This window comes from Oncorhynchus mykiss, chromosome 28 (assembly GCF_057628025.1).
Source record: "Oncorhynchus mykiss isolate SJ-2025 chromosome 28, ASM5762802v1, whole genome shotgun sequence".
NCBI lineage: Eukaryota > Metazoa > Chordata > Actinopteri > Salmoniformes > Salmonidae > Oncorhynchus > Oncorhynchus mykiss.
Genome location: NC_143049.1, coordinates 45,008,049 through 45,035,150, shown reverse-complemented (window position 1 = coordinate 45,035,150; position 27,102 = coordinate 45,008,049). Strand labels below are relative to the sequence as shown.

The following is a 27,102-nucleotide window of genomic DNA, read 5'->3' as shown; positions in this document are numbered from 1 at the left end:
GAGGCTTGTAATGTATCATAGGTACACTTCAACTATGACAGACAAAATGAGAGAAAAAAAAAAGTTGCAAAAGTTTCTCAATACTTTGTTATATACCTTTTGTTGGCAATGACAGAGGTCAAACATTTTCTGTAAGTCTTCACAAGGTTTCCACACACTGTTGCTGGTATTTTGGCCCATTCCTCCATGCAGATCTCCTCTAGAGCAGTGATGTTTTGGGGCTGTTAATGGGCAACACGGACTTTCAACTCCCTCCAAAGATTTTCTATGCGGTTGAGATCTGGAGACTGGCTAGGCCACTCCAGGACCTTGAAATGCTTCTTACGAAGCCACTCCTTCGTTGCCCGGGCGGTGTGTTTGGGATCATTGTCATGCTGAAAGACCCAGCCACGTTTGATCTTCAATGCCCTTGCTGATGGTAGGCTTTGTTACTTTGGGCCCAGCTCTCTGCAGGTCATTCACTAGGTCCCCCCGTGTGGTTCTGGGATTTTTGCTCACCGTTCTTGTGATCATTTTGACCCCACGGGGTGAGATCTTGCGTGGAGCCCCAGATCGAGGGAGATTATCAGTGGTCTTGTATGATTTCCATTTCCTAATAATTGCTCCCACAGTTGATTTCTTCAAACCAAGCTGCTTACCTATTGCAGATTCAGTCTTCCCAGCCTGGTGCAGGTCTACAATTTTGTTTATGGTGTCCTTTGACAGCTCTTTGGTCTTGGCCATAGTGGAGTTTGGAGTGTGACTGTTTGAGGTTGTGGACAGGTGTCTTTTATACTGATAACAAGTTCAAACAGGTGCCATTAATACAGGTAACGAGTGGAGGACAGAGGAGCCTCTTAAAAAAGATGTTACAGGTCTTTGAGAGCCAGAAATCTTGCTTGTTTGTAGGTGTCCAAATACTTATTTTCCACCATAATTTGCAACTAAATTCATTAAAAATCCTACAATGTGATTCTCTGGAATGTTTTTTCTCCTTTTGTCTGTCATAGTTGAAGTGTACCTATGATGAAAATGACAGGCCTCTCATCTTTTGATGTGGGAGAACTTTGGTGGCTGACTAAATACTTTTTTGCCCCACTGTACCTGCTCTTCCATTCTGAAACAGGTGTGTTCAACATCACCAACCTCAATCAAATCGATCTTTATTTATATAGCCCATTTAACAAAAACAGCCACAGTGCTTGACAGTAACTGCTCAACAGTAACTGGCATCTGCAACCACGAGCACCATGCAGAACCATGCTAGACAAAGAGAGTATCATCACAGAACAGACAGGACGTGTCCCCTCAAGGACCTGAGCAAAGAAAGCTGAGGAGAAAATAGATCCAATTAATCTGTTAGAGGCGTTTCATAAAAGCAACAAAAAAAAAAGAATCAGGAAGAAAGGGAGTGAGAAACTGAGGAGACATCCTGAGAGCAACAGAAGCAGTAGAAATAGCAGCAATAGTAGTAATAATAGCAGCAGCACTAATAGCAGCAATAATAGTAGATGTCGTAGTACATAAGATAAGGGTTAAGGCTATTAAGCCTTTTCCCGACACATCTCTTTAAAAGGATCTGACCCTTTTCCCCCCCATTTTCAGTAGCTCATAACCTGAAGCAATGATATGCATATTCTTGATACCATTTGAAAGGAAATACATTGAAGTTATTGGAAATGTGAAATTCAAGAGAATATAACACATTAGAACTGGTAGAAGAGGGCAAAGATTTTTTTATTTTTATCATCTTTGAAATGCAAGAGAAAGGCCATAATGTACTATTCCAGGTTAGGTGCAATTTTGATTTTGGCCATCAAACTTGTCGTTGTCAATATGAAAAAGTTTGAACACAAAAGCGACGTGCTGCATGACATCAGCAGCCTGGTGGTCCAAAATAGCATAACTGGTGTATTTTAACAACAATAAACCCATCAGTTTAAAATGTATTTAGTATATGTCAATCTAGAAAACCAGACAACTAAAAGCAACATTCTCAACAATGTTTTGGTTCGTTTCTAGCTTGTTAGATAGGTAGCTAACCTTACATTAGCTGGCTAACCAGTTCAAATAATGACCACATCATATAGCTGACAATGTCTTAGCTAATTTATATTCATTATTACTGGAAAAGAAACTCAACAAGATCAATGTTCACAAGTTAATGGCAAGCTAATTAGAGAAAATAGCTTACGAATGTGAGTGAGACAAAATAAAAACGGCATTCTACCAGAGAATTTTAGAACTTGGACACTGTCTAACGATATGTCCAAATCTGACTTTGGTGCAGGTCATGTTGTTCTTCCCATGTCAGTCTCTGGCAAACACACTATATAAAATAAAATCTAAGTTTGTTCGTCATATGCAGAGGATACAGAAGGTGTAAACGCTAGAGTGAAATGGTAACTTGCATAGTGGAGTCTTCTGTTTAGACATGTAGCTAGCTAGCTAAACAATGAACCATAATCCCCAACTCATGACGTTACTACCGTGCATGAATATACAGGTAGCTAAATTCAATGTCACTGGCAATGCAAATGGCTCGAAGATACCAATAATTTTACTACACAGATCATAAACGTAACGTTAGCTGGCTGGTTGGCTCGCTAGCTAACGTTAGCTAGCTAACGCATGATATCTAAAAATGTAGCTCGCTCGACTCTGGATGAATGCTTCTCCCTCTCTGTCACGGTTGCCGTTAGGTTGAAGAAGAAAAAAAAAAATCAGGAGACGGGCGTTCTGTTCTATTTTCGACTCCATCCGCATTTACAATCAAACGCCTGAATTGTCTCCATCTCTTTAGCCATCAAACTCTGCTTCCACCAGGCATTCCACTGATTTCAAAACTCGGTCCTCCAGAAATTGGATTCGATAGGGACACTGCTGTTTTCCTGTCTTTCAAAAAAGCTGCTATAGAAAGGATTACCTACACATGCTAAACAACTCATATTATAGACAGAAACATGCTACATGGCAGACCAATCCGAACTCATCTCTAGGCATGTCCAGCCCATCCATTTTCTCAGCCAATCATGGCTAGCGGGAAGGTTCCTGACTTTTTCCGTGGCTATACCAACGAGGCTCGTAATTTAACCATTTTATTCGTATTGAAGGATAATACAATTTTGTTATTAAGGCACATGAAGTTCACATGCTCCAGAAGGCATTTATGCCAAAAAAAAGCATTAAAAAATATATATATAATAATTCTCTCCTGTGAATTAGTGACGCGACATACGCCTCGTTTCCAGCCTCACTGGCTGATGTCTCCGCACCTCCATTGTAACAGTATTATAACAGAACAGAAGCAGCAGAGAGAGACAGCAAAGAGCCCAATAGAGTTGATTAGAGAGATAGCAGCGTTAGGATGAATCATCATCGTCTTCATCACTCTGTCATACTCACTTCACTGGGGGATATAGTGCCTTGTCCTGAGGAATCTGGACCTGTACCATGAAGCTTCTAATGGAAGACAAAACACAGACAAGGAGCCATGTGGCTGGCTTAGATGACTGGGCTCTGGATGAAGTACTGTGTGTGTGTGTGTGTGTGTGTGTGTGTGTGTGTGTGTGTGTGTGAGAGAGAGAGAAAGACTCAGGGGCCAAGCCGGATTTCTTCAGCCTCCTGAGGTTGAAGAGATGCTGATGTGCCTTCTTCACCACACTGTCTGTGTGGGTGGACCATTTCAGATCGGCCCGTCGATGTGGATAGGGGCACGGACTCTCGCATGGACTCTGTGAACACGTGCCCCTATACACGTCGACAGTGGAAAGCTTCAAGTTCCTCTGTGTACACGTCACTGACAATCTGAAATGGTCCACAAACACACAGGAGGCTGAAGAAATCTGGCTTGGCCCTTAAGACCTTCACAAAGTTTTACAGATGCACAATCGAGAGCATCCTGTCGGGTTGTATCACCGCCTGGTACGGCAACTGCACCACCCACAACCACAGGGCTCTCCAGAGGGTTGTGGGTAAACTACCTGCCCTCCAGGACACCTATAACACCCGATGTCACAGGAAGGCCATAAAGATCATCAAGGACAACAACCACCCAAGCCACTGCCTGTTCGCCCCGCTATCATCCAGAAGGCGAGGTCAGTACAGGTGCATCAAAGCTGGGACCGAGAGACTGAAAAACAGCTTCTATCTCAAGGCCATCAGACTGTTAAACAGTTACTCCAGCCACTTCAATAATGGAAAAATTGATGAATTGAGACCCATTTCTCCTGACAGAGCTGGTGTAACTGAGTCAGGATTGTAGGCCTCCTTGCTCGCACACACTTTTTCAGTTCTGCCCACAAGTTTTCTATAGGATTGAGTTAAGGGGTTTGTGTGGCTACTCCAATACCTTGACTTTGTTGTCCTTAAGCCATTTTGCCAATACTTTGGAAGTATGTTTGGGGTCATTGTCCATTTGGAAGACCCATTTGCGACCAAGCTTTAACTTACTGATGTTTTGAGACGTTGCTTCAGTATATCCACATCCGCTGTGTGGTCCCAAGGTGTTTATACTTGCATACTACTGTTAGTACAGATGAACGTGGTCCCTTCAGGAATTTGGAAATTGCTCCCAAGGATGAACCTGACTTGTGGCTAACTAAATACTTTTTTGCCCCACTGTGTGTGTGTGTGTGTGTGTGTGTGTGTATGTGTGTATGTGTGTATGTGTGTATGTGTGTATGTGTGTATGTGTGTATGTGTGTATGTGTGTGTATATATATATATATATATATATATAAGTGGAACTAGAGCTAGATTATTTATATATATATAAATAACAGAACACTAGTCAGTTTAAATTTTACTAACCTGTTTTTGCTTTGTCATTATGGGGTAGTGTTTGTAGATTGATTGATTTAATCTTAGAATAAGTCTGTAGCCTAAATGTGGAAAAAGTCAAAGGGTCTGAATACTTTCCGAATGCACGGTATACAGCAGGAAGGAACAGTGTGATCTCCCAGGGTTCTCCACATTATTTTTGAAGACAGTGGTGTCAGTGGAGGCTGCTGAGGGGAGGACGGCTCATAATAGCTGGAAAGGCATCAAACACATGGAAACCATGTTTTATGTATTCGATACCATCCCACAAATTCTGCTCCAGCCTTAACCACGAGGCCATCCTCCCAAATGAAGGTGCCACCAACCTCCTGTGGGTGGTCTGAATACTTCAAAGGCACTGCACATGTGGTTTTAGTTCAGAGGGTTGAAGGGTCATATACCTGGGAGCTGAGCTGGGGCTGATATACATGTGGTTTTAGTTCAGAGGGTTGAAGGGTCATATACCTGGGAGCTGAGCTGGGTCTTGATCCAGTTGAAGTAGTAGTTGAGGTCACTTCCCTCCATCAGGTCACGACCCCAGGCTGCTAGCTTAGCGATGATCCTGGCCGCCTGGGAGAGACTACAAGTCAGACCCTAAAGCCCAGCCTGAGCCAGGCTCAATATTAAAGTCACTCACTATTCAATGCTGATGGTATGGCTTATTGTTCAAATTCCATTTCCCATTTCCACAGTCATGTTAATGCATTAGACATTCCACTATATATAAATGCATCTCTCCCAGAGAGAGACCAAAACTATCCTTCCATTTATAATATTTTAAAACAAAAAGGCCACAAGATGGAAATCCAATCAACATGCAAATAACCTGCTGGTCATTCGGAAAACATGCGAAATCTGCCTTTGAATTGTCTCTTGTCCTCTTCTTTTCTGCTTCTCTCCGCCATCTCTCCCTTTCTCCCTCCACTCCATCTCTTATTCTCCTCCAGCTCTCCCTCAGTGCTAACTGTAAGGTAGTGTGTGGCGTAGTCATACTAACCATGTGGACGGTGAACAGGTCCTGGCGATTGAGCATGGGCAGAAAGTAGGACCAGGCGGTGTTCTTGGTCTTTTTGGAGTAGTCGAAGAAGATGTTCACCCTCTGGTGATTCTCCTACAGAAATATAACAATACAGTGTTGTAACCTCCGGTGGTTCTAAAGGAACACAACAGAACAGTTCCCCAACGGCCCCAAGCTAGGAGAGCTCTAGTTCCCCAACGGCCCCAAGCTAGGAGAGCTCTAGTTCCCCAACGGCCCCAAGCTAGGAGAGCTCTAGTTCCCCAACGGCCCCAGCTAGGAGAGCTCTAGTTCCCCAACGGCCCCAGCTAGGAGAGCTCTAGTTCCCCAACGGCCCCAGCTAGGAGAGCTCTAGTTCCCCAACGGCCCCAGCTAGGAGAGCTCTAGTTCCCCAACGGCCCCAGCTAGGAGAGCTCTAGTTCCCCAACGGCCCCAGCTAGGAGAGCTCTAGTTCCCCAACGGCCCCAGCTAGGAGAGCTCTAGTTTCCCAACGGCCCCAGCTAGGAGAGCTCTAGTTCCCCAACGGGAAAAGATTGAATCCCCAAGCTGACAAGTTAAAAATCTGTCATTCTGTCCCTGAACAAGGAAGTTAACCCACTGTTCCAATCATGAGTCAGAGCTGCAGTAGGCGACAGTGATAGAGCTTCCGCGTTTTAAAAGTTAGGAGATATCTAATCAATGGAAGATGGAATTAAAAGTTAAAGGAGAAGGATGGGCTACAACCAAGAGCCAACAGGCAGGCTGCTACCTTATATTCTGAATGGAGTTGTTGTTGTTGTTGTTGTCGTCTGGAACTGTAGGATTAGAAAACATGCACTGCAGCCTCTGTTAGCCTAGCTAGCTAACGGTAGCTAGCTTAACTAGGTTCTCCCGGTATGATGCAGTCAAGACAAGTACTTCGTAATCATATTTGATAATAAATAACCTCGCTATGGCAGCCATTACTCTACTGCAGTGCGAGTTTGCTTGGTTGGTTACTGTCTCGCTCCACCCTGCTCCCCATGTCACTAGCTCAGAGTATGCCCCCCCCCTAGAGCGGCATCACTCTTTATTAACCGGAGCTGACAAAGTAGCTTAAAATTACTTTTCTGCTGATTCCCTCAGTCAGACCGGGTCTGGACCCAACCAGGTCTATACGGAATGGGTCAAGTTGTCCTCGGGTCCATTCGGAACAGGTCTCTATATTAACTTCTTGGACCCGTTCTTCTACATTCACATCTCCAGACCAAAGTGAAGAACTAACAGTAACATCTGTCCACCGCAGGGTGATTCAGGGAGGAAGTAAAAACAGATGATTCAGAAAAGGGCGCTACGGTATCTTTGGATCTCTAGGTAAGCGTGAACACGTGTGTTACCTGCAGGGTATCATCTATCAGAGTGAGGATGTACTGGACAGTCTGCTCCTTAGAGATGTGAGCCATCAGGTTCAGGAACGTCTTGGCACACTGGAAATACACAATATATATACGCGTTACTAACACTATACAGACATACTAGGGTTGGGAGATGTCAACCGTCATCCTAAATTGATTATGAAGTGATTAAAACAGTGATATACGATGCTATCGCTCACTATTTCACCCCCCCCCCCCCCAAAACATGTGGTTGAAGAAGTCGCTCACTATTCCCCCCCCCCTCCAAAACATGTGGTTGAAGAAGTCGCTCACTATTCCCCCCCCTCCAAAACATGTGGTTGAAGAAGTCGCTCACTATTCCCCCCACCTCCAGAACATGTGGTTGAAGAAGTCGCTCACTATTCCCCCCACCTCCAGAACATGTGGTTGAAGAAGTCGCTCACTATCCCCCCCCCTCCAGAACATGTGGTTGAAGAAGTCGCTCACTATTCCCCCCACCTCCAGAACATGTGGTTGAAGAAGTCGCTCACTATTCCCCCCCCCCCCTCCAGAACATGTGGTTGAAGAAGTCGCTCACTATTCCCCCCCCCCTCCAAAACATGTGGTTGAAGAAGTCGCTCACTATCCCCCCCCCCCTCCAGAACATGTGGTTGAAGAAGTCGCTCACTATTCCCCCCACCTCCAGAACATGTGGTTGAAGAAGTCGCTCACTATGGTAAAATCCTTATATTAAGGATTTTACCATTTTCTTTTCAGGAAAACCAGGGTTACAAGTTGAATGTTTTATTTTATTGCCAAATGTCAAAAATAAATTTTGTCCGCCAAAGCAAAAAACAGATTTTGTATTTATTTATATGAATGCTGTAAGTACTGACATTGTTCGCTCAGTGGGAAATTAATATCCAACCAGTCAGTGACAACTGTATGGAGTTTGTGACAACAAATATGTGAGATTATTACCTTGTTCTCAACTAGCCTACCTGGTTAAATAAAAGGTTAAATAATTATGTATTTATTTTGATTCATAGAGCAAAACGTGTACATGTGCGTGAGTCTCCGCTTTTCATATATAGCTTTTAATAGGTAGCTCAGACGTTTTTGTAAAAAGACCCGGCCGAGGGACCCGTCGGGATCCGGCATTACGGTGGGACTCATTGGGTTAAGAAATAAATGACTGGCTAAGCCTAATCAGCCTTGCCTGTGCTAAATGGATCTCACACGCAAAGTGATACAAATGACTTTGCTGGTGACATGCCCCTCAAAATGTGACCGACAGCCTCGATGTTATGAAATGAGCTAGAAAATGGTATATCATGCAATGCAGTTTAAGAACAAAGGGAATGTAATACTGCTTTGACAATTGATAAACTCGTAATGCCACTTGATAAAATGGCCCTTGAATGTTTTGGTACCTACTGGAGAGCTCTTTGTCTTCACCCATTCAGCATCGTTCACACCCTCTTAAGCCTTAGCCCCACCCATCTCTAAGGATTCACATGTGAGGCCATGTGCTAAACAGAGGGAGTAGTGTGGTAAACAACCAAAGACTTCAGGACTAAAAGTGGTAAAAGTAGTAGCCTACAATAAAGAAAAACTCCAGGCTAAAATACACTTCATCTGACTTTGGTGCAGGTCAGGTTGTTCTTCACATTACCGTCTCTGGTAAACACGCACTGTATCAAATAAAATAACACCTGTGTCCTGTGAAGGTGACAACAGTACAGTGAAATGGTTGCTTGCATAGTAGCAATATCAAAAGCAGAACGTGTCAATTATAATTATTAGACAAAGCTTACCTGACACACTTGTCTAAATTGATGGGTCATGTGAAGGAAATGCCGTAATCACCCCCAGCCACATCTAGCTAAGTGGATGGGTCACTATTGTCTAGACGTGTTCATGAAATACAATAGATGGCCGTAGAAACCTCTAAATGATGATTAATGGAAACAGGACGCACCTGAGCACCATTTTGAGTGTCATAGTAAAGGGTCTGATACTTCTGGTGTTTTTTATTTTGGATTATAATACATTTGCAAAAATGTCTAAAAACCTGTTTCTGCTTTGTCATTATGGGGTGTGTAGATTAATGAGGAAAAACATTAATTTAATCCATTTTAGAATAAGGACATAACGTAACAAAACGTGGAAAAAGTTGCTCTGAATACTTTCCGAATTCACTGAAACAAAAAAAACACCACAGACACACTATACACACATTATATAACCTGTCCCCCAGAAGCTGGGTTTTAAATATGTTATCTATTTCACCTTTATTTAACCAGGTAGGCCAGTTGAGAACACCTTTATTTAACCAGGTAAGCCAGTTGAGAACACCTTTATTTAACCAGGTAGGCCAGTTGAGAACACCTTTATTTAACCAGGTAGGCCAGTTGAGAACAAGTTCTCATTTCCAACTGCGACCTGGTCAAGATAAAGCATGGCAGTGCGACACAAACGACACAGAGTTACACTTAAACGTACATTCAATAACACAATAGAAAAATATATGTACAGTGTGTGCAAATGGAGTAAGGAGGTAAGGCAAAAAATAGGCCATAGTGGCAAAGTAATTACAATATAGCAGATTAACACCAGAGTAATAGATGAGCAGATGATGATGTGCAAGTAGAGATACCGGTGAGCAAAAGAGCAAAAAAAGTCAATAAAAACAATATGGGGATGAGGTAGGAAGTTGGATGGGCTATTTACAGATGGGCTATGTACAGGTGCAATGATCGGTAAGCTGCTCTAGAAGCTGATGCTTACAGTCAGTGAGGGAGATATGAGTCTCCAGCTTCAGTGATTTTTTGCAATTCGTTCCAGTCATTGGCAGCAGAGAACTGGAAGGAAAGGCGGCCAAAGAGGAGTTGGCTTTGAGGATGACCAGTGAAATATACCTGCTGGAGCGTGTGCTACGGGTGGGTGTTGCCATGGTGACTAGTGAGCTGAGATAAGGCGGGGCTTTACCTAGCAAAGATTGTAGATGACCTGGAGGGCCAGCCGACGAGAGCATACAGGTCACAGTGGTGGGTGGTATATGGGGCTTTGGTGACAAAACGGATGGCACTGTGATAGACTGCATCCAGTTCGCTGAGTAGAGTGTTGGAGGCTATTTTGTAAATGACGTCGCCGAAGTCGAGGATCGGTAGGATAGTCAGTTCACATGAAGACAGCACACAAGGAATACTTGTGAAAACGTCATGCATTAAATGAAGACCGGCTAATGTGAAAAGCCATCTTGGAGGATATGCATATAGCAGTAAATGTAGCTACAGATGTAATTCTCCATTACAGGTACTGTTTGTCGTAGCAAACATCATTCACAACTTGACGATAAAAGATATGACTGTATGAAAATCTGGATAATGCCCAACCCTAGTCATGGAGAATCTCATCTGAAGCTACATTAAAATTCAACTGTGCAGTAACAGCTAGCTGGTTTATTGTGTGTGTGTGTTGTACCTGATGTCCTTCGTTGGTGAGGATGATCTGTTTCTCCTCAGAATGAGCCACTTCAAACTTCTTAATGAACTCACAGTCCTCGGCAGAGATCATCTGACCCCTATGAGACACACAGCATGATAATTATACAACAGTCTTGGGGAAGCTACTCTGAAAATAGTTTTAAAAGCTGTCAATTACTTCCCACTGGAAGTGAAGCTACACTAAAGTTACTTTGAAAAAGAAGTTCACTACATTCAAACTACTTGTTGATAAATTATCATATACAAAAATTGCAGGAACACTTTGGAATCATATGTTAAAACCGAATGAGTAATTTAGCAAATTAAAACGGATGTCTTTCTGTTTTGTACGCTTTATCTACTGTATTAAAAGCACCCATATCACACTATTCACAAACTCTAATAGGGAAGTAAAGCTTCAGTAGCCTATCGCTCCTCTCGTGTTGGGCGTGCCAGATCAAATGTCTCAAAGGCTGTATGCTGGAGCCTGCAGGCACATGGGTAGAGAAGTAGTCGTCTTTCCATGGAAATGTACTTCCTAAATATTATTGGCTAATCTAGTCTCTGACATTGACTGGAAATATTGATAAAATATTTATCGGTCTGAAAATTGTCCCGCTCCTATCAAAGTTGGTTTTCAAAACAGTTCCGTTTTGTAGCCTATTCCTTATTGTATTAAAAGCACTTCTGTCACAATATTCACAAATTAATAGCCTAAATCTTGCTGATTTACATTGAGTAGGCTACCTTCCGTCTCTTTTGTTGGGCATGCCAGATCAAGTGCGCCTATGTGTGGTCGCAATTAAATAGCCTGTAGACTAGGTTATATGGGTGGAGAAGCAGGCCCATTAAATGGCCGCAGGTAGCCTAGCGGTTAGAGCGTTGGGCAAGTAAGCAAAAAAAGGTTGCTGGTTCGAATACCCGAGCCAACAAGGTGAAAAATCTGTCGATGTGCCCTTGAGCAAAGCACTTAACCCCAATTTGCTCAAGGGTCAACGTACTACTATGGCTGAACGCGTAAAAAGTGTATATTTCACAGCACTTGTGTGACACGTGTCACATATATTTTTATCCCTTTTTCATGATATCCAATTGCGATCTTCTCTCCTCGCTGCAACTCCCCAATGGGTGCTGGGCCAATTGGGCACCGCCTTATGGGACTCCTGGTCAGAGCCGGTTGTGACAGCCTGGGATTGAACCCGTGTCTGTAGTGATGCCTCAAACACTGTGATGCAGTCCCTTAGACCGCTGCACCACTCGGGAGGCCGACCATTGGGTTCTTGGTCTCCTCCCTGACCAAGGCCCTTCTCCACAGATTGCTCAGTTTGGCCGGGTGGTCAGTTCTAGGAAGAGTCTTGGTGGTTCCAAATGTCTTCCTTTTGGATGGAGGCAAATGTGTTCTTGGGTACCTTCAATGCTGCAGACATTTTTTGGTATCCTTCTCCAGATCTGTGCCTCGACACAATCCTGTCTCGGAGCTCTAAGATAATTTCTTTCAACCTCATGGTTTGGTTTTTGCTCTGACATGCACTGCCAACTGTGGGACCTTATATACTGTAGATAGGTGTGTGCCTTTCAAATCATGTCTAAACAATTGAATTTAGCCTAATATAAATGGGCCAGGTGAGAATCTGTTATTTTTACCTATTTCTTAGGATTTTTTGTGCATTTTCTTCTTGACTAGGCTGGATAAATAGCTGGGGTTGGGGCTGCAAAGTGAGCTGCGTCACATAAGCCTAAAATAACACTGAAGGGCTGCAGTCGGGTTTGGGACCAGTTCTTGCGGGAGAGGGATGACAGGCAGCGGGAGAGGGATGACGAAATCAGTCCTGAGTAGACTACTACATGGCAGAAAAGGAATTAACAACTGAAAACACTACCTATATTTAAATGTAGTTCAACTGCCACCAAGCTACTGCAAAACGTTGTTCAATTACAAGTTTTTTCTAGGGGGTGGATCAGCTTTAATATTTACTAGGTTTATTGGAATCCCTAGCTACTCTTCCTGAGGTCCACACAAAATACAGCATGACAACAAGAACAGTCACATTTAAAACAACCAAATACAAACAAACAGCTAAAGAACAACATGTTAAGAGTGTGAGACAGTGTCTCTGTCATTTCAGTCCCCATTGTGCTACGAGGTTTGTTGTTTTAAGATAATTTTGCTGTTACTTGAATAAATGGAGAGGAAAAGGAATTTGTTGCGATCCATGGCTTTGGCTGTGCATTACGGTGAAGGCGGTGTCAGTTGAAAGCCCTAAAAATTGTCATAGACCCCAGGGGTTGTAGTGGAGCAGGTTGAGAGCTTCAAATTCCTTGGTGTCCACATCAATAACAAACTAGATTGGTCCAAACACACCAAGACAGTCGTGAAGAGGGCACGACAAAGCCTATTCCCCCTCAGGAAACTAAAAAGACTTGGCATGGGTCCTGAGATCTTTAAAAGGTTCTACAGCTGCAACATCGAGAGCATTCTGACCGGTTGCATCACCGCCTGGTACAGCAACTGCTCGGCCTCCGACCGCAAGGCACTTCAGAGGGTAGTGGGTACGGCCCAGTACATCACTGGGGCTAAGCTGCCTGCCATCCAGGACCTCGACACCAGCCGGTGTCAGAGGAAGGCCCTGAAAATTGTCAGAGACTCCAGTCACCCCAGTCATAGACTGTTCTCTCTACTACCGCATTGGGGCGTGCTCTGCCCTCCTTTTTCTGTAGTCCACGATCATCTCCTTTGTCTTTATCACGTCGAGGGAGAGGATGTTGTCCTGGCACCACACGGCCAGGTCTCTGACCTCCTCCCTATAGGCTGTCTCATCGTTGTCGATGATCAGACCTATCACTGTTGTGTCGTCAGCAAACTTAATGATGGTGTTGGAGTCATGCTTGAGTTCTGAGCTGTATGATATTTGATTACGCAGACAACGCTCACAGTTTACTCCTTCACATATTTATAATCCTCATAATATCTGGCTAAATGATTGACCCATAAGACATAGGCTACACAGCATGATTATTGAACTACAAATGTTTATTAAGTAATCCACTCCTGAAGTCACCTGACCCCAAACATATGACCTTGAGACACATACAAATTGATAGGCCTATATTATATACATAATAGATATTCATAGTTTTTCCCCGACCTCTGCTGAAATCAATTGACCCCTTTGAGACAAGATTCATCAATCATACTGTGTGTCTATTAAAATACACGTTAGACATACAATGAGAACATATAAAGGAAAATCTAATTTGGTATTTATTATTTAATTTGGTATTTATTTGCCACTGCAAAAGCATCATCTACTCTTCCTGGGGTAAACATAATTAGACTAGAATCCCAGTGTTATGGGCCTAGCTCTGCTTTAGATGGAGCAGTGAATCCCAGGGTTAAGGGCCTAGCTCTGCTTTAGACGGAGCAGTAAATCCCAGGGTTATGGGCCTAGCTCTGCTTTAGATAAAGACACTGGGATTCACTTCTCTGTCTGTCTTTTTGACTTCTGTTTAACACTAACAGTACTTCCTAATTACAGAAGCAGCTTACAGTAGCTGACAACACTGGCATTACCCCTGGAAATACTACAAGAGCAGAGTGAAGTGGCCTTTTGTCCCAGCACTATACAAGCTGATTCAACTTCTTATTAAAATACCATGATTAGAAGAATCAGTGTAGTGCTATGAATGGACAGCCATGAATATCTCATATCCACAAGACTGTGACTCACAGCCCAGAGAAATACCAAAATAACCTTTCGACTAGTACTAAGCCTAGTGCCCAGCATGAAAATTACAAAATTAAAGGTGCACTATAGAGAAGAGAATCATTGTACCATCTAAAAAAAAAGATTTTCCATAACCCAAAATATTGAATTTTAAAGTGTTTGAAACTGGTGTACAAAACCAAAAGACGCAAAAACTAAACTTAAGACCGGGAAGCATATAAATAGCGCACAGAACAGATCTACCGCTTCTTAGAGACTTCCTTTCAATAAGAATGACAGATCGATAACAAACATTTCTATGTGAATTTAGGTCAGGTCACCCAAAACGTTACATATTGCAGCTTTAAAGGGCGAACAGGCATAGTGCCCTATGAACAAAATATGAGGGAACTCAAAAAATGCCATGAAGAGGGGTGGGGGAAGAGGAGTAGGGCGAAGGTGTACTTACTGCAGGTATGACTGCCAGTTGACCTTGTTGGCTCGGACTTCAGCTGCCTTGGCAGCAATGATGTTGGTGGGCACTGCAGCGTCCACCGCCCCGCGGATATCCATCCTGATACACCTGTAGGATACCTCTCTGGACAAGAATGAATAACTACCTGGAAGGAAGGAGACAGGTGGGTTTGATTGATAAATCAATAATAGTCATAAATCAACACGTCATTGGGATACACACACACATATATACATACAAACATAGGGAGATTTCGCATCATTCATTTTTCATAATAACCTAATTCTGCAGGTAGAGCTCATGACCAACTCTGTAACCAGATCAGCTGCTTTAGCTAACGCAACATTACCCAGTAGCTAGCTAACTTGGCTAATGTAATGCAATGTCATGTTGGTGCAGTAACGTTATTGACCAAACATGTGTATTATTTAGTTACAACGATAGCACTTGTCAACAAATCCTGAAATTAGTGTTGTTACTGAATGCGTTTGAGTCGTCTCGCCAGCTAAGTGCTAACTGGCTAATGTCAATACCCTGGTGCAAGCTAACGATAGCTTAATTTAGCATCAATGCCAAGATATTCTAACGATATAACACACAATACAGAACCTATCTCAAAGAAATATTCCAATACAATCTTCCTACCGTTAAAACACACAAGCCAAATAGAGCATTAAATCAAAAGGCCATCAGTATCTCTCCGCTAACAACTACAACGTGATGCGGTCAGCAGGAAGCCCTGAAATCCAGTCAGCTGTCCTCGGCCCTTCAATGACGCTTTACGTCGCTTCAATGACGCTTTACGTCGTCACATCCCAGTGTACCTATTGTAGGGAGTAATAAATGTCCCTTCCCCAAGCAAGGGAGTGATGAGGAGTACGAAAGAAAGAAAGAAAGAAAGAAAGAAAGAAAGAAAGAAAGAAAGAAAGAAAGAAAGAAAGAAAGAAAGAAATGATGGAAGTGGATTCTGAATACAATGGCGATAGAACCAAGGAGAATTGGAATATTGTCAAAAAGAATGGAAAATGGAGCAAAGTAGTTTACAGTGATGAGAATGACCCTTCGTATCTAGTAGGAACACTGTTTGTAAATGAGGAGCAGCTGGGCAGAGTACCAATCTGGAAGAAACCATGAGTTATCCAAACTGGTAGAGAAAGTGCTGGGTAAAGTGAAGGCTGTGAGGATCACGAGATGCAGGCTTTTTTGTAGTTGTTGTTGTGCCTCTGTGGATCAGAAGGAACGTGCGTTGTATCTTAACCGATTTCATAAGTTTGAAGTGTCATGTGTGTATCTTCGGAACAGGGCACCCCTCAACAGGGTTGACAAGGTTGATATTGAAGAGATGAAGCATGTCGTGATTGAAGCATGTCGATGAATCGTGTGGAATCGTATCGATGAAATGGTGGAAAAGTGAAGTCTGTCAGTTATTAATTTTTTTATATGGAGTCTCTCCCTACTCAAGTGCAGTTAGGGTATATGAACTACAGAGTCCGAGCATTTATCCCAAGACCAATGCAATGTGATCATTGTAAAGCTTTTGGTCATGTAGCAAGTGTTTGCAGAAGGAAGAAACGGAGATGTCCAAGTTGTGGAAAGGATCATATGCGTTATAAAAGTGATGAATATGTGACATTGCAATTGTGGTGGGAACCATGAAGCCACGTCTTCTGAATGCCCCACAAGGGGGAAAGAGAATCAGGTGGCCAAAGCCAGGGTTGTACAGAGCATTTCATACTGTATGCAGCAGCTGTGAAAAGGGTTGAGGGTTTGAATGGTGCATCAGACGAGTCCATGGTGGTGGATTGGCCTTCACTGCAGGCTGCAGGGGTTGCCTTTCACCAGCAGGTCCTGACATTTTAAAGGTTAAGAAGGTGGACTTTGTGGCATGTATAGCTGTGGTAATTAATGGCACTGCCGAGGTGGAGAGAAGGTCCAGGAAGATAGAATTTATAGTGTCTGTGGCAGAGCGGTTCCTGGGGCTGAAAGATTTCTCAGCGAAGGAGTTACATGCAATATTGCCACAAGCCGTACCACCCTCTCAGGTTCTAGAGCCGTACCACCCTCTCAGGTTCTAGAGCCGTACCACCCTCTCAGGTTCTAGAGTCGTACCACTCTCTCAGGTTCTAGAGCCGTACCACCCTCTCAGGTTCTAGAGCCGTACCACCCTCTCAGGTTCTAGAGCCGTACCACCCTCTCAGGTTCTAGAGCCGTACCACCCTCTCAGGTTCTAGAGCCGTACCACCCTCTCAGGTTCTAGAGTCGTACCACCCTCTCTGGTTCTAGAGCCGTACCACCCTCTCAGGTTCTAGAGTCGTACCACCCTCTCAGGTTCTAGAGCCGTACCACCCTCTCAGGTTCTAGAGCCGTACCACCCTCTCAGGTTCTAGAGCCGTACCACCCTCTCAGGTTCTAGAGCCGTACCACCCTCTCAGGTTCTAGAGCCGTACCACCCTCTCAGGTTCTAGAGCCGTACCACCCTCTCAGGTTCTAGAGTCGTACCACCCTCTCAGGTTCTAGCGCCGTACCACCCTCTCAGGTTCTAGAGCCGTACCACCCTCTCAGGTTCTAGAGCCGTACCACCCTCTCAGGTTCTAGAGCCGTACCACCCTCTCAGGTTCTAGAGCCTGAGAAGGGTGATATGGAGAACTAAAAGGAAGAAGTGGGAGTTTGTTTGTTTTGGCAATGTACTATTTTTATTGGGGTAGATTAAGTTAGCTTCACTATTACGTATGGATTTTTAAAACATTTTGGTTTCAAACCATCCAGTTGGCTGCAATACACCTTTTTGGGTGTAGTCTGCCATAAAACCTACAGGAGAATAATAAGAAGGGAGTGATGATTCGAGAGGCAACGTCCTCGGTGAAAATCTTAAAGTTGAGCTTAAAAATGTTAATTACTGTACCTATCAAGCTAACGTAGCTAGCTACAGTTCCAAATAGCTGGCTAGCTAGTTTTACAGTTTGGTAATTTATTCCAACACACTACAGAATTCCCCAAAATATGTTTATGAAGCTAGCTACGTTTTATAGGCTCCTCACTACTAGGCTGGCATATAGGTGAAATTAAGAGGGGAAAAGGGACCAAATGATTAGGGTGTGACACATGGGCTACTAACAGCTTACTACACCACATACACTTAGTATTACTTTCTTTGCTACAGTTTACATATCTCCCTGGCACATTACATAATTTATGCAGCAGCATACAATGCATTTTTGGACTCACCTTGTGCTGTGCTCACTTAAACAGGAAGGTGGTGTGGTCTGTCATTCTCTGGATTCATGGTGCTTTCAAGACAACTGGGAACTCTGAGGAAAAACAAGGTCGAATCATGATGACGTCAGTGATCTTCAGCTTGTAATTCCAAATTGGATGACTGTTCAAAACGTATTTTCCCAGTGGAGCTCGTTTTTTTTGTTGTTAGAGTTCCCAATTTGTCTTGAAATCAGATTTCCTAGTTCCAAGTTTCCAGTTGTTTTGAATCATGATGACGTCAGTGATCTTCAGGTCGGCAGAAGTCATGCTGGATTGACAGCATGGCCAATGTTGAATGTTTATCATTTTAAGCTTGGAAAAGAGACCCTTAAACACAGACTTGGGACCACACACCCACTCCACTGAATAGCAGGCTGGTGATGCTTTGCAATGCTTGCAGTTAGCCACTGATTCATTGCAAACCACTCATTGTTGAATTTACGATTTTCAACTTGTTGTGTAATGTTTATGTCCAATGGCCGATGAGCACCGATACGTTTTATAAAAAAAAATGGTGTGGTATTTTAGTTGGCTCCCCATAAGCTGCTGCAAAAGCAGCTACACTGCCTGTTTACAACAAGAACATGGGCGGGGAGCTATTAAATGTTGGACACAGGCAGGCAGAAGATGGTGGAAGTATGTGTTTTGGGGGATGCTCAACATTGCAATCATAAATGTGTACATTTGTATTATGAATCTCCATTAGTTCCTGCCAAAGCAGCAGCTACACTTCCTGGGGTCCAAACACATTAAGGCACTTACATTACATATAAAACAGTACATCATAACATTATTACACCACTACATATCTACAATACAAAATGTATAATGCCACCATACAACGCTATTTTAATATATGTGTGTAGAATGCTAGCATTTGTGTCTGTACCTGTGTGTGTGTGTTCACAGTCCCCGCTGTTCCTTAAGGTGTATTTTCATCTGGTTTTTAAATCTGATTCTACTGCTGCATCAGTTACCTGATGGGGAATAGAGTTCTATGTAGTACTGTGGAATAGAGTTCCATGTAGTCATGGCTCTATGTAGTACTGTGGAATAGAGTTCCATGTAGTCATGGCTCTATATAGTACTGTGGAATAGAGTTCCATGTAGTCATGGCTCTATGTAGTACTGTGGAATAGAGTTCCATGTAGTCATGGCTCTATGTAGTACTGTGGAATAGAGTTCCATGTAGTCATGGCTCTATATAGTACTGTGGAATAGAGTTCCATGTAGTCATGGCTCTATGTAGTACTGTGGAATAGAGTTCCATGTAGTCATGGCTCTATGTAGTACTGTGGAATAGAGTTCCATGTAGTCATGGCTCTATGTAGTACTGTGTGCCTCCCATAGTCTGTTCTGGACTTTGGGATTGTGAAGAGACCTCTCGTGGCATGTCTTTTTGTGTCCGAACTGTGTGCCAGTAGCTTGGTGCATTCAACACTGATTCATTGCAAACCACTCATTGTTGAGTGAAAGAGGCCTGAATACAAATGGTGAAGTCAATCTCTCCACCACTTTGAGCCATGAGAGATTGACATGCATATCATTAATGTTAGCTCTGCGTGAAGATCCAAGGGCCAGCCTTGTTTTAGATTCCGTCTCTCACAGTTGAAGTGTACCTATGATAAAAATTACAGACCTCTACATGCTTTGTAAGTAGGAAAACCTGCAAAATCGGCAGTGTATCAAATACCTGTTCTCCCCACTGTATATACATAATGACTAAACACTTTTTTGCCCCACTGTATATACACATACACATCTATACACATATATACAGTCCCTTGCGAAAGTATTCGGCCCCCTCGACCTTTTGCCACATTTCAGGCCTCAAACATAAAGATATAAAACTGTATTTTTTTGTGAAGAATCAACAACAAGTGGGACACAATCATGAAGTGGAACGACATTTATTGGATATTTCAAACTTTTTTAACAAATCAAAAACTGAAAAATTGGGCGTGCAAAATTATTCAGCCCCTTTACTTTCAGTGCAGCAAACTCTCTCCAGAAATTCAGTGAGGATCTCTGAATGATCCAATGTTGACCTAAATGACTAATGATGATAAATACAATCCACCTGTGTGTAATCAAGTCTCCGTATAAATGCACCTGCACTGTGATAGTCTCAGAGGTCCGTTAAAAGCGCAGAGAGCATCATGAAGAACAAGAAACACACCAGGCAGGTCCGAGATACTGTTGTGAAGAAGTTTAAAGCCGGATTTGGATACAAAAAGATTTCCCAAGCTTTAAACATCCCAAGGAGCACTGTGCAAGCGATAATATTGAAATGGAAGGAGTATCAGACCACTGCAAATCTACCAAGACCTGGCCGTCCCTCTAAACTTTCAGCTCATACAAGGAGAAGACTGATCAGAGATGCAGCCAAGAGGCCCATGATCACTCTGGATGAACTGCAGAGATCTACAGATGAGGTGGGAGACTCTGTCCATAGGACAACAATCAGTCGTATATTGCACAAATCTGGCCTTTATGGAAGAGTGGCAAGAAGAAAGCCATTTCTTAAAGATATCCATAAAAAGTGTTGTTTAAAGTTTGCCACAAGCCACCTGGGAGACACACCAAACATGTGGAAGAAGGTGCTCTGGTCAGGTGAAACCAAAATTGAACTTTTTGGCAACAATGCAAAACGTTATGTTTGGCGTAAAAGCAACACAGCTCATCACCCTGAAAACACCATCTCCACTGTCAAACATGGTGGTGGCAGCATCATGGTTTGGGCCTGCTTTTCTTCAGCAGGGACAGGGAAGATGGTTAAAATTGATGGGAAGATGGATGGAGCCAAATACAGGACCATTCTGGAAGAAAACCTGATGGAGTCTGCAAAAGACCTGAGACTGGGACGGAGATTTGTCTTCCAACAAGACAATGATCCAAAACATAAAGCAAAATCTACAATGGAATGGTTCAAAAATAAACATATCCAGGTGTTAGAATGGCCAAGTCAAAGTCCAGACCTGAATCCAATCGAGAATCTGTGGAAAGATCTGAAAACTGCTGTTCACAAATGCTCTCCATCCAACCTCACTGAGCTCGAGCTGTTTTGCAAGGAGGAATGGGAAAAAATGTCAGTCTCTCGATGTGCAAAACTGATAGAGACATACCCAAGCGACTTACAGCTGTAATCGCAGCAAAAGGTGGCGCTACAAAGTATTAACTTAAGGGGGCTGAATAATTTTGCACGCCCAATTTTTCAGTTTTTGATTTGTTAAAAAAGTTTAAAATATCCCATAAATATCGTTCCACTTCATGATTGTGTCCCACTTGTTGTTGATTCTTCACAAAAAAATACAGTTTTATATATTTATGTTTGAAGCCTGAAATGTGGCAAAAGGTTGCAAAGTTCAAGGGGGCCGAATACTTTCGCAAGGCACTGTACACATACACATTTTACAGTCAATCTATTTTACAATAGTTCTCTCTTGTTTGTTCTTAGTCCTTCCTCTATTTCTGTGTCCATCCAGTTTGATTTAGATTTGTAACTGTGCTATTTCGCAACATTTCTGAACCTATATACATTTTACAGACCCTGTATGTTTTACATTAGTTATCTTGTTATTAGTCCCACCCTTCAGCTCCATTCAACCCCTCCCATCTATCTCTTAACATCATCCATTTCGGATTTCTATTTGCCATATATTTTTCAACTGTGCTGTGATGCTTCACAAAAGTACTGAACCTTTCTATTCTCATAGCTTCTACAGATTGTAAATTAAAAATATATTTTTTTGCTAAAATAATTATTATATTATTGATTGATTGACTAGGGCTTTTCAAATCACCCAGTATTGCTGTCTGCAGCCGTTAGTTCTAGGCAAATGTTGCAATTCTTCAGCCATTACTGGACCTGTGACCGAAAACGAGCTACATATGGACAATACCAAAATAAATGATCTAATGACTCTGCCTCCTCACAGCAGAATCTGCAGAGCTGGGAAGATTCTATCCCCCATATATTTAACATTCTATTGGTAGCAATAATTTTGTATAGTAATTTAAATTGAAAAATTTGAAGTTTTGAATCCGGCGTTGTTTTGTGTATCAATTCATAAACCACGTGCCATGGAATGGGTACATCGAAAATCTCTTCCCAACTATTTTGCAATTTATATGGCACAGCTGTCAGTTTTTGGTCCTTAAATGAAATTGGTATGTTTTTATTTATCACACTTTTCTTTAACCATTTATGTTCTTTAAAACAGGGCCGACATACAAGTTCCTTACTTTCCCCCCTTCTACTTGCCTCTTCCATTTTTGTGGTAATGCTGCAATTAGTTGGTTGTAATTTTGGGTAGAGCAGATTTTTCCATGTCTGTGTTAGCTGCATGTGTGACATAACTCCACCAGTCCTATTTATGATATCATTCACAAAAAAATATACCCTTTTTAAAAATGTATTTGAAAAATACATTTTTTTTAATCAATTAGTATATTTGAGTTTTACCACAATATTTGCTGTATTATTTGTTGTCTTTTCAGGTGGATTCAACTGAAATTTCAACCAACAAAATGAGGCTTGTTTAAAAAATAAAGATATTTTGGAGATTATTTCCTTTTCAAACAACCGAAAGTGGGCCGGTGTAATCTGAAAAGGGAAAAAGGCCATTCTTGAACATAGGATGAGACATTCCTACCAATTTACTAGAGAACCAGTTTGGATTTAAGTATAACTTTTGTATGACTGATGCCTTTAGTGAGAGGTCAAATGCTTTAATATTTAATAATTTCTGCCCTCCGAATTCATATTCGTTATATAAAAAAGGCCCTTTTAATTTTGTCTGGCTTGCCATTCCAAATAAAATTGAATATTTTTTGTTGATATAATTTAAAAAGCAGGTCACTAGGTGTAGGCAAAACCATACGCAAATAGGTAAACTGTGATATAACTAAAGAGTTAAATCAGGGTGATTTTTCCACAAATAGACAGGTATTTTCCTTTCCATGGTAGCAAGATCTTACCTATTTTTGCTAACTTTCTATAAAAATGTATTGTTGTGAGATAATTTCTTTCTTTTGGGATTTGTATACCGATTACGTCCACATCTCCATCAGACCATTTAATTGGTTAACTACACGGTAATGTAAAATTTGCATTTTTTACTGATCCAATATCATAATTTGGTTTTAATCCAGAGAAGATAGCAAAAGTATCTAGATCCTCTATGAGGCCGTGGAGAAACTCTAATTGTGGTTTTAAAAGAAAACATGAATCATCACCGTACAATGACACCTTTGTGGCTTAAAAACTGATTTCTAATCCCTTAATATTATTGTTTCATCTAATCTTAACTAACAATTCAATGGCAATAATAAATAGATATGTCGATAGTGGACAACCTTGTTTTACTCCTCTATAGAGTTTAAAACTTTCTGAGATGTAGCCATTATTTACTATTTTACACCTATGGTTACTTTACATAACTTTAACCCATTTTATAAGAGATTTCCCAAAATTGAAATATTCTAGGCATTTATATATAAACTCCAGTCGTACTTTATCAAAAGCCTTTTCAAAATCAGCTATGAAAACCAGGCCTGGTTTCCCCGATATTTCATAGTATTCCATTGTTTCTAGTACTTGTCTTCTATTATCTCCAATGTATCGTCTGTCTGATTAGGATGAATAATATCTGACAATACTTTACTTCTATGCGGCAAGCATTTTGCTAGGATTTTTGCATCACAACACTGAAGTGTAAGAGGTCTCCAATGTTTTAAATGGACTGGATCTTTATATTTACCACTTGGGTCCTGTTTCAGTAATAATGATATCAGACCTTCTTGTTGCGTGTCTGATAATCTACCATTTATATAAGCGTGGTTAAAACATGCTAATAATGATTCTCTGAGTATATAAAAAAAAAGTTTTGTACACTTATAATGGTAGGCCATCCAGCCCTGGAGTTTTCCCAGACTTAAATACTTTAATTGCATCAAGAAAGTTCCTCCTATGTAATATGGCCTTCACATTAGTCTTTCTGTACAGATGTTAATTTTACATTATTAGGGGAAAAACATGCAATTACTTTCAGTTAGTGGAGATGGAGGAGACTGAAACAAAAACATATTCTTAAAGTACTTTACTTCCTCTTTCAAAATATCATTTGGTGAATCATGTGTGACTCCATTTGTAACAAGTTGCAACAAAAACATTTTTGTAGCATTTCTATATTGAAGATTGAAATATAATTTGGTTCATTTTTCCCCATATTCCATCCAGTTGCTTTATTTTTATAATATATTACACTGGATCTTTCTGGAATCAGTTCCTCCATTTCTTTTTGTTTTTCCTCTAACTTATTCTGTGCCTCTATGGTACAATTTTATTGCTATCTAACTGTACTGTTTATCCTTCAATTTCTTTTATTAATATGGACTCTTGATCTAAATTGATTTTGTTTTATAGATGAGTACTGAATTGCATGGCCTCTAAAGGCACATTTAAAAGTGTCCCATACAGTAAGGGGATCTGCTGTACCTATGTTATGTCTGAAAAAGGCAATTATAAATTATTCTGTCCTTGTTCTAAACAACTTATCTAGTGGGCTTTGATTCAATTTCCAATATCCTCGCCCACGTGGAAATTCTGTAAGAGTAATACATATGCCAATTATGTGACGATCCGACCACATTCTGTCCCCCCATCAACACTTTTTAAACTTTTAGTGCCAGAGAGAATGGCATAAGAAAGTAGTGAAGACGACTAGCTTGATTAATCCTCCGCCATGTATATCTCACTAGATCAGGGTATTTAAGTCTCCATATATCCACTAATTCCAATATATCCATGATTTCCTTAAGTGCCAGAGGGTGATAGTTTGTAGTGTGATTTCCTTTACGGTCCATAGAGGTATTTAAGACCGTATTAAAATCTCCCACCAATAATAATCTAGTGTTGCTTGTAGAGTTGATAAATCCCCCCCCCCTCCCCCCCTACACACACACACAACCATAGGCCCACATTCTCAACAGTTGTCCCATCCCAAAGCCCAACTCAGGAAAGGTCGTGATTTACGAATGCATATACAGTTGCAGCTGTATGAGAAGGCCTGCAAGACTGTGCAAAAAAATTGACAGGTTTTATTAACCATTGTCACGTCCTAGATGATGGAGGTCAAAACACCCAGAACACAGTCCCCCGTATTGACCATATTCCCAAGCATCTCCATGCAGTCAGATTTTTGATTTTGTGCCACCAGGGCCACAATAATATACCCCCTCTCTGAATGTCCGAGTGTAACCCCCTCCCCATGAGTTACTGCAGCTAGTGTTGCCAGCACTGCCACTGCTTGGGTGGGGGCACCCCACAGGAATCCCCACCGGCTAGGTACAAGGTCGTCAAGGTTCTCATTAGCAGCTTGGAGAATTTCCTTGTACAATATGCCTTTTAGATTGAAGGACTGTTCCTGTGACTGGCAGCCCTTCAGACATTTTGAGAAATAGATGTCTTACTGTGGTTAGTAAAGCAGAGACAACATTGTTCTTGAAATGCGGTGCCTGTTATCGAATCACAGCCTACTTCAACTTAGCCAAACGGGGGATGCTTTAACAAAAGCGCATTCGTGAAAAAAAGCACTATTGTTGCACAAATGTACCTAACCACAAACAGCAATGCCCTTCTTAAATCAATACAAATAAGTACATTTTTTTTAAACCTGCATATTTAGTTCAAAATAAATAAATTCATGTTAGCAGGCAATATTAACTAGGGAAATTGTGTCACTCCTCTTGTGTTCAGTGCACGCAGAGTCAGGGTATATGCAACAGTTTGGGCTCGTTGCGAACCGTGAACTAATTTGCCAGAATTTTACATTATTATGACATAACATTGAAGGTTGTGCAATGTAACAGCAATACTTAGTTAGGGTTGCCACCTGTTCGATAAAATACGGAACGGTTCAGTATTTCACTGAAAGAATAAACATTTTGTTTTCTAAATGATAGTTTCCAGATTTGACCATATTAATGACCTGAGGCTCGTATTCCTGTGTGTTATTATATTATAATTAAGTCTATGATTTGATATTTGATAGAGCAGTCTGAGCGGTGGTAGGCAGCAGCAGGCTCGTAAGCATTCACTCAAACAGCACTTTACTGCGTTTGCCAGCAGCTCTTTATGAATTCAAGCCTACCAACTCCCGAGATTAGGGTGGCAATACAAAAGTGCCTATAAGAACATCCAATAGTCAAAGGTCTATGAAATACAAATGGTATAGAGAAAAATAGTTGACGTGTCATAATTCCTATAACTCCAACCTAAAACTTCTTACCTGGGAATATTGAAGACTCGTGTTAAAAGGAACCACCGGCTTTCATATGTTCTCATGTTCTGAGCAAGGAACTGAAACTGGTATCGTTTTTTTTGGTCCTCCAATAACCGGTATCGGTGTTGAAAAATCATAATCGGTCGACCTCTAGTATCAATGGAAAGAGCCGGCTTCATCTGAGACTCAGTGATATGACGTTGCCACCGGCAGCAAGATGAGCCTAGAATATTGCAGATGGGTGCAATGCAACACTCGCAAAGTATATCTGTATCTGCGCACATGCACGCTTCATTGTACTGTAAAATGATAGCTGTAATCGCTGTAACAGCATCGCTGATGCTGTGGTCGGTCTGATGCTGTGCTCGGTCTGATGCTGTGGTCGGTCTGATGCTGTGGTCGGTCTGATGCTGTGGTCGGTCTGATGCTGTGGTCGGTCTGATGCTGTGGTCAGTCTGATGCTGTGGTCAGTCTGATGCTGTGGTCAGTCTGATGCTGTGGTCAGTCTGATGCTGTGGTCAGTCTGATGCTGTGGTCAGTCTGATGCTGTGGTCAGTCTGATGCTGTGGTCAGTCTGATGCTGTGGTCAGTCTGATGCTGTGGTCAGTCTGATGCTGTGGTCAGTCTGATGCTGTGGTCTACTTCATGCATTGAAGACATAACCTTTAATGTTGGTCTGGGAAACCCATCCAAGAGGACGTTTGTACCAGAACTTGTTCAGGACAACAAAAAAAAACAAGACATTA

General features: G+C 41.8%; 1 protein-coding gene across 4 annotated transcripts in view; it reads right to left on the bottom strand.

Moving 5' to 3' along the window:
• Positions 1-15,518, bottom strand: part of atp6v1h (ATPase H+ transporting V1 subunit H) — a 34,506-nt gene extending 18,988 nt beyond the window's left edge. The window contains exons 1-7 of one of the 4 annotated variants that reach the window (XM_090226060.1): positions 15,462-15,518; positions 14,811-14,961; positions 10,636-10,735; positions 7,171-7,260; positions 5,798-5,911; positions 5,266-5,370; positions 3,385-3,441 (exon numbers count right to left, since the gene is read on the bottom strand). In XM_090226060.1, the coding sequence (XP_090082186.1) occupies positions 3,385-3,441; positions 5,266-5,370; positions 5,798-5,911; positions 7,171-7,260; positions 10,636-10,735; positions 14,811-14,914 (570 nt within the window). In that variant the 5' untranslated portion in view covers positions 14,915-14,961; positions 15,462-15,518. The remainder of the gene's footprint in view (positions 1-3,384; positions 3,442-5,265; positions 5,371-5,797; positions 5,912-7,170; positions 7,261-10,635; positions 10,736-14,810; positions 14,962-15,461) is intronic. The other 3 variants (XM_090226061.1, XM_090226062.1, XM_090226063.1) reach the window with 3 other exon arrangements.
• Between the last annotated feature and the right edge of the window lie 11,584 nt (positions 15,519-27,102).